Genomic DNA, 8,069 nt, shown 5'->3' with positions numbered 1-8,069 from the left:
ACAAAGATACTTTTAACTTCTTATTACAAAATTGCCATCAATTTCTTAAAACAAGCTCAACCCCAAAATCTCATAAAAATTCCCAAAACACTCAATAGAGTATCAAAGTAATTTAATCATCAATATTAAATTCAATGAGGCCAGCTGTCATTTTTTGAGTTTTTTTTTGAGTTTGTTTATAAAAATTCAATGATGTATAATTTATTTATAATATTAGTGCTAAAAATAGGTGTATCACTAAATATTTCAAAAAAAAAAAAAGTAATGATGTATGCATGTATATGCTATGTTCTTACACACGAGTGAATGACACATGTAGTTGACAGTAAAAAGTATATCACAATTAGGAAATTGCCACGTCATTTCCCCGCTTTATCCAACCACCGGCTGCCGTCCGCAAACTCTCTCTTTTGTCCTTGCCTCTTCGCTGAGCTGTTCCTCACTGTTGTGTTGCCCCTCTCTCTCATCCACTGGTCCCACTTCTCTCTCTCTAAAAAAAGTCTCCCTTTCGTCTTCATCATCTTCTTCTTCCATATAAAATCAACGCGCAAACCCCAAATCCAAGCTCTTTCTCTCACAAATTTCCTTCCCCAATTCTCTTCTCTCTTGTTGTTGCCAGTTAAATTAAATTAAATTACATAGTTAGAAAAAAAAAATTCCTCTGTTTTTTAGAGCGCCTGATATAGATATATAGATACAGATATAGATATACATATAGAGAGAGAAATAAATTCAGGTAAAAATGCCTGCTTGGTGGGGAAGAAAATCAAGCAAGAGCAAAGAAGAGCAAGAGAAGACACTTCAACACAAAAACCCATACTCGAACCGCAACAACAACAATTTCATCATCAAATCTTCGATCAATAGCGATATTAAGAAGAAAGAGAAAGACGTTAGGCCCAAGAGCTTCGACGAACAAATAACTCGTGGGTCACCGAGAGCGAGCAAGGAGCTTGTGCGTGCTGGTGTTTCTGCTTCTGGGTTTTCGGGTTTCGACTCCGATGGATGCGAGAGGAAGCAGGGGCATCCCCTGCCTCGGCCGTCGGTGTCGTCGGCGCAGGGCTTGGGAAATGATCAGGTGCTTGGCTTGGGATCTGGCTCCGCCTCAATTTCAAGCGTCAGCTCCTCTGGGTCCTCCGAAGACCAACCGATTGCGCATGACAGCCATGCTCAATTAGGTGCTACCAGTTACAGGTTGGTTCCCCACAAACCCTGCTTTTCCGATTGGGGCTTTTGCTGTTTTCTGTCCAATTTGGGACTTGTGCGTTGTTTTTCATTCAATTCATCTCATTCTTGTAAGAAATTTTAGTCCAATCATTGGATTCCATTCAATAAATCCAATTCATTTATGAATATATCGGATCACAGTTACTAATTGGATCTCAATTTAGTAATTAATTAGCTATAATTCGATTGAGTTTTTTGGCTGTCAGAGTGGAGATAGATTGTCTTGTATACGAGCTCATCTTTTCGATGAAAAACCACATGATGCGGGCCTTCTTTCTTTCTTTTTCTTCTTGAGCCTCTTACTCTTGTACGATTCTCTGCTCTCTGTCTCACTACAACAATCTTAGTTTTTGTTATTTGTTTTCACTGAGTGTAAGTATATAAATCCTTAAAATACGGCGATGTGTAGAATAGAGAAGTTCAACCTTAGATTAACTTAATAAAAATCTTACTAGAACAATTTTGGACTTGCATTTTCTGCATGATGTTCCCTGTAAAAATTAGCATTTCCTACTTTCATTAGCCATACATAATGTGTATTAAATTGATGGATTTGTTCTTATAATCCCACAAGAAGATGATTGGGAACATTGTAAATCCCTGGTATAAGGAAAAATGACATGAAAAGCTCAATTTGTATTTTATATACTGCTAGATGTTACCCATGCCATTTATTGTTCACAGAGCTAATGGTGATCCCAAGTACAACATGATGCCTAGAAGCCCCGGTCCTGGGTCTAGGGGGCCAACTAGCCCGACATCTCCTCTTCACCCGCTGTTTTGTGCCATAAGTTTGGAGTCTCCAACGGGAAAGCAAGAAGACGGGAAGAGTGTATGTCATCCACTTCCTCTCCCTCCAGGTTCTCCAACTAGCCCTTCTGCCTTGCCCAGCAGTAGAACTAGTGTCGCCATTGAGAACACAACTTGTGCACTATCAAAGTGGAAGAAGGGAAAGCTTCTAGGAAGGGGGACTTTTGGCCATGTTTATGTCGGATTTAATAGGTAATTTGTATTCTTGTAGGTGGATTGATTAATAAACTAAGTGAACGATACTTTTTATTGGTCTTGGGAACTGACTTGATTATTTCTACCTTGGGGAAGGAAAACGAAACATCAAGTCACATAAATGATGGTATATATATGTATACACACTTTTCAGATTAGCCTAGAAAATATAAGGAAGAATAATGGATTGGAAATTAAGGTTACCAAATAACTGTCTTTACAATAACTGGACTGCCGACAACTCTTCTGTATTTCTAACTAATTATATGATTTTCCTTTTCCTAAATTTTCATTTGTGACTTTGACAGTGAAAGCGGGCAAATGTGTGCAATAAAAGAAGTTAGGCTTGTCTCTGATGATCGGACATCAAAAGAATGTCTTAAGCAACTGAACCAGGTAACTTTGTCCAGATAATGTTTGCTCCTATTGAGTTTATCTTTTGAGTTGTCACTGAGTGTTTTAATGTAAATTTACATGGTTATATGTTCTCCATCTGATTGTTTGGTTGTTGACTGATTTGTATCTAACCTTTTTGTTGTCAACAGGAGATAAATTTGCTTAGTCGGCTCTCACATCCAAACATTGTTCAATATCATGGAAGTGAATTGGTAAGACAATGTTCAATTAAATGTGTTAGCTATTAATGTTGCCCTTGGACCCTAGTTTAGTATTAACTTTGGGTTGTAATCTTTTCAGGGGGAAGACGCACTCTCTGTTTATTTGGAATATGTGTCTGGTGGCTCAATTCATAAATTACTTCAAGAATATGGTCCTTTTAAAGAACCTGTGATTCAAAATTATACCAGACAGATCATATCTGGGCTTGCCTACTTACATGGAAGAAATACGGTTCATAGGTATGTGGATTTTACCAATAATATCATATGTGGTTGGCCATATGAATCTTCCTGTGTTTTATTTACTTGCAATATGTCATTTTAAATCTAGTTTTTCGGAATCCTGAAATTCTGATCTTTTACCTTATACTTTAATACTGATAACAATTAATTAAAATCTGTTTAATTCAAATTATAGGTAGTTTTATATATTTTTAGAACCTTTTTTTAACTCATTTGCTTTTCCTTGCAGGGACATTAAAGGGGCAAACATATTAGTGGGTCCTAATGGTGAAATCAAGTTGGCAGACTTTGGCATGGCAAAACATGTAAATTGCATTTCATCCTCTGCACAATAAGTTCTTAGTCAAGTAATGAAGGCATAGACTTGCTAATTTATCTCAAACATAAATGTGTCTAGGAAGAATAAAGAATGAAACTGTTAACTTTATGACAAGGAAATTGCCCATGTTTTTTTTTTATCATTATCTTTCTTGAGAACAGCTATTTGGACCCAAAAGAGGAAAATGATACATGTTTTCATAGGGGTAACATAAGGTGCTTGGTGGAGGTGAAAAATGCAGAAGGTGGGTGGTTGTCTGTTTATTGGGTGGTTTGGTTAGAGAGAAACAAGAGGATATTTTAAAATTATGGAGGAGATTATATGGATAAATTAAGATCTTGGACTCCACTTTGGGCTTTGGTTTTTCTTGAATTTCGGAAATTATCATTATCTGATATTCTTGTGACTGGAAGGGGTGTATTTCAGACCGAACGGTTAGACAAGGGTGACACGCCTGGTTAAACTCCCGTTTACCGAACAAGATGTTGAGAGTTTCACATAACGATTCCCCTCCTGCAGATTAAGTGTTAGCGGCTGTAGCTTCCACTGGTAATGCGTGGAAGAGCATAAACTTTCTTTGTGGATGGGACGTATCAACCCCTTTTGCATATTTTAAAGGAAATGTATAAGAATGAATATTATTGTGTTGGGTCCTGAGGACCAGGATGGCTGAAGATCCAAACCTAAATGTGCTAGGGGTTGATCATCGAAGCCAGGGATTCAAGGAATTTGAGCGCTGATGTAGCTAATAGCCACCTTCATAGTCAATCAACTCATTAGGTTCATCACCCTCTACTGATGTAGGATATGGGTGAATTGAGTATTTAGGTAATTTAGCGGAAGCAAAAACAATTCTAAAACAGAGAGTAGATGGGAATAGAAGCCTTGGCTTCACACCAAGGGGTTTGGCTTCACACCAAGGAGTCTCCAATCACTGGAAAGCAAACTTTTCTCATAACTCAAATCTCTAATCTCTAAACTCCATAATGAATTACATGAGAGGGGTATTTATAGCAAACTAAAACCTAGACACAATAGGATAAAAAATCCCATGCTAAAGCAGAAATTCTAACCCAAATAAAATAGGAAACTTATAAATTCTACTGAAATCTGGAAAACTTAAAAATCTTACTAAAATCTTGAAAAGTTAGAGAACAAGTTAGAAACTAATCGCAGGAATAAAAAATTGCCAGATTTAAAGACCAAATAAATGACTTCTTCTTCCATCTCTTTCTTTTCTAAACCGTAATGGGTTTGACAAAGATGTCCTCATCCACCGTCTTTTGTTAATGTCATCATTGATTTTGTATGTCATTAGCTTGGTGTTGTGGTAGGAAATTGTAGTATTATCATTATTGTATTTTATGAAGTGGACGACTCATCTGCAACTTGTGTTGTAAGTTACTAATAAAGTTGTTTTTTACAAAAAGAAAGAGAGAAAAAAACCTTCTGATGAACTTCAGCACATAGATATAAGATGCATATATGAGTGGTATTTGACTGATGAAATAAACAATAGTTTTTGACTGCCATTTTCCTGGTTACTTCTCTAAGTAAATTTTGTGAAGTCTGATGATTTTCTGTTCTGAATCAGATTACAAATTGTGCTTCAATGCTTTCATTCAAAGGAAGTCCTTATTGGATGGCCCCCGAGGTACTCTCTCTCTCTCTCTCTCACGTTAGCATCATGTTCCCTCTTTTTCTGATTCATTTAAGTGTCCAGTTTACTCAGGTGGGGTTTTCTGATGTTAATGAAATCTTAATTTCAGGTTGTAATGAATATAAATGGCTATAGTCTTGCAGTGGATATATGGAGCTTGGGATGTACAATTCTTGAAATGGCAACTTCTAAACCTCCTTGGAGCCAGTATGAAGGGGTGCGATATAATGTTCAGAACTTATTGCTTTACAAGTTTTCTTTGTTATCATCAGCTACAAAGTGTTTGCTGGACCAAAACTTGTTTCCTTACGTTGGATTCAACAGGTGGCAGCAATTTTTAAAATTGGAAACAGCAAAGATATTCCAGAGATTCCGGATCATCTTTCCAAAGATGCAAAAAGTTTTGTGAGGCTATGCTTGCAACGGAACCCATCAGAGCGTCCCACAGCTTCTCAACTGCTAGACCACCCTTTCATTAGAGAGCAAACGTCTACAAGAATTTCTAACACCAAGTTAACCAAGGATGCCTTCCCGTATGCTTTTCACGGAAGCAGGACACCGGTAAAGCCTTTTAGAACTCTTTTTTTTGCCAGGCCTTTTAGAACTGGTTGACTACATACATATTCAGAGATATTAGTATGAGGGCCAAATCATGAATTGTCTCTTAAGCAATGGTCATTTTTCAGTCAACATAGTGATTGTACAGAGTAGGAGGCTCTGTTTGGTTGAATTGTTTCTAGTATACGTGTATAATGAAATTGTTGAAATCATTAAAACAAAGTGCATCATGTGTGAAGGAGGTGGTGGAAGTGTGGGACTTTTTTCCTATGAAAAAAGTGTGTATATTTGTTTCTTCACTCCCCAGTAGCAACCTTTGGTGGCAGTAAGAAGGCAAAAGTGTTATGGATTGGTTGGGTGCGAGTGCTGTTTCGGGTATTTGGGTGAACAGAAATAAGAATAGTTTTGAGAATCACAGAGGAGAACAGATCGAAGTTTTCTGGGATAGTCATATTTTGGTCTGCACTTTGGACTTCCCTGCCTTCTGAGTTTCAGGATATTTCATTTTCTTCTATTTTGACAGATTTGGAAAGCAGCTCTTCTTTTAAGAGTCTTTTTTGTATTTTGTATCCTCTTTGGAGTTAGAAAGTGTGTTAATTTATAGGTTGTTTATTTTTCATTGATGTATTACTGTGGTGGACAACTTGTCCGCACTGGTTGTACTTTTTTTTTTTTTAAATAAAAAAACTTATTTTTCTTACCAAAACAAAAACGAATAAACAAATAAAATGTGAAGCAGATTGAGGCAGGGGCATTAATGTTTCAAAGTTTGATTGATAGTTGTTATTTTAATAACTCTTTGTATCAAACTTAGGCTCTTGCTCAACCTGATTTTGTTGTCATTTCTCCTTTTGAGCAGCCAATATTGGAGCTACATTCCAACAGAACAAGCATCACCTTGAGTGATGCAGATCACACAGCAAAGCCCACAGCCGCGACTTCAAGAGCTGTGCGGAGCCCCAGGTAATATCATACATTCTACCCGTCATATCCTCATCTCTGTAGTTTGTAGAACATGTTATAATTTATAAAAGCTTGTCATTTCTTACATGCAGAGAGAATATAAGGATGATTACATCTTTGCCTGTATCCCCCTGTTCAAGCCCCTTACGACAATATGGACCGACACACAAAAGCTGTTTTCTTTCTCCTCCTCACCCAACTTATGCCATGATGGGACAGAGTAGTTATAATTTGAGTGACTTGTCGTATAATACACTAAGTCCAAATACATCGTACACTCTTGATCCATGGCAGGACACAAGTATATTTAAAGCCCAAACGCCCGGAGGTTCACCAAGAACACGACCCATTTGAATGTAAATACCATGAGAAGCAAAATTTTCTATTGTCTCCCTGAATGCTTGATGAACTGGAGGAGTCCTGAAAGTTTAGAAGGAAATTTGGTTCATGCAACCACCCACCCACCTAGCAACTCGAAGTGACTTGATTGTTATGTATGGGAATTTGAAAACAAACGGGGACATTTACGGACTAGTTTAAAGTGCATGGGGTAGATACTGGTCTAAATCCTTATTGTTTGTAAATGGAAGCTAGATGGTCTCATTTGTAACATTTGTGATTTAAATTTTATAATTATGTTCATGGTGAAAGATGATGATTCTTGTACGGGCAGTTACTCGTTCGATATAGACAAAATGGGGTTAACACTTTACTTTTTTTAGAAATTTTTCGGCTAAGGACATTATACACACTGCAGGTTTGGGGGTATTTTCGAAATGGGCCACGAAGTTTCAATTTTATTAATTTACACTTTAATATTTTAAAATTTAATTAATTTACACTCTCCTGCAGTTTTGTTCATTTGCTCATCCGTTAAATTAGTGATGTGGCAAACGTGGGACCTATTTATATACAGATATGGAAGCCAGACATGCACCACGTTGGACAAAACCAGCAAAAATCTTAGAAAATTTTGATATTTTCTAAACCCTAAAACAAAAATAAAATTTAATTTAAAAAATTAAAAACAAAATGAGTGCCCCAGCTCCCTCGACTACGGTTCATAATTGGACTGGCTGGGTCCAATTGGCCTGAAATTTTTGGGTTCAGGCTAGGCCTTCATGGGCTTTTTCATTTTTCGAACAGCCCATTTAAGTAAATGTCTTGTCTTTTTATTTTAATTTATTTTGATATTACTTCATTTACTTAAGTTTACAATATAAATAAGAAAGTACTAGAAAATCAAATTCCAAACAAATCAAAATATGAAAATCCAGTTTAGACCAATATTGATACCTCAATAAGTCAATGCATACTTTATACTAAAATTTCATAAAATCGTGTTGATTATTTAAGTTGTAAGGAATATAAACCGCCAAAAATATAATTGAAAACATTAGTATTTCAAAAGTGTATTTTTCGTACTTAGTCAAATTTTGAGGGAAAACAGTTTTTCAAGAATGACATATAGTAATCT

General features: G+C 36.5%; 1 protein-coding gene across 1 annotated transcript; it reads left to right on the top strand.

Annotated features, from left to right (window-relative positions):
• The first annotated feature begins 403 nt into the window (after window positions 1-403).
• Window positions 404-7,304, top strand: LOC117626619 (mitogen-activated protein kinase kinase kinase 3). The gene is made up of 11 exons (XM_034358392.1): window positions 404-1,194; window positions 1,912-2,229; window positions 2,541-2,628; window positions 2,778-2,840; window positions 2,929-3,089; window positions 3,322-3,397; window positions 5,006-5,065; window positions 5,181-5,288; window positions 5,396-5,632; window positions 6,489-6,592; window positions 6,685-7,304. Exons 1-11 carry the CDS (start codon window positions 743-745, stop codon window positions 6,944-6,946), a joined length of 1,929 nt encoding a protein of 642 aa, XP_034214283.1. The 5' UTR covers window positions 404-742; the 3' UTR covers window positions 6,947-7,304.
• Window positions 7,305-8,069: the final 765 nt, after the last annotated feature.

This window comes from Prunus dulcis, chromosome 4, assembly GCF_902201215.1.
Source record: "Prunus dulcis chromosome 4, ALMONDv2, whole genome shotgun sequence".
NCBI lineage: Eukaryota > Viridiplantae > Streptophyta > Magnoliopsida > Rosales > Rosaceae > Prunus > Prunus dulcis.
This window is presented reverse-complemented; position numbering and strand designations above follow the sequence as displayed.

Bases quoted from the DNA above. Each gene is read 5' to 3' on its own strand.
- LOC117626619 (XM_034358392.1), top strand. From the start codon at position 743: ATGCCTGCTTGGTGGGGAAGAAAATCAAGCAAGAGCAAAGAAGAGCAA. The intron at 1,195-1,911 runs GTTGGTTCCCCA...TATTGTTCACAG, and splicing joins TTAGGTGCTACCAGTTACAG to AGCTAATGGTGATCCCAAGT. The intron at 3,398-5,005 runs GTAAATTGCATT...GTTCTGAATCAG, and splicing joins ACTTTGGCATGGCAAAACAT to ATTACAAATTGTGCTTCAAT.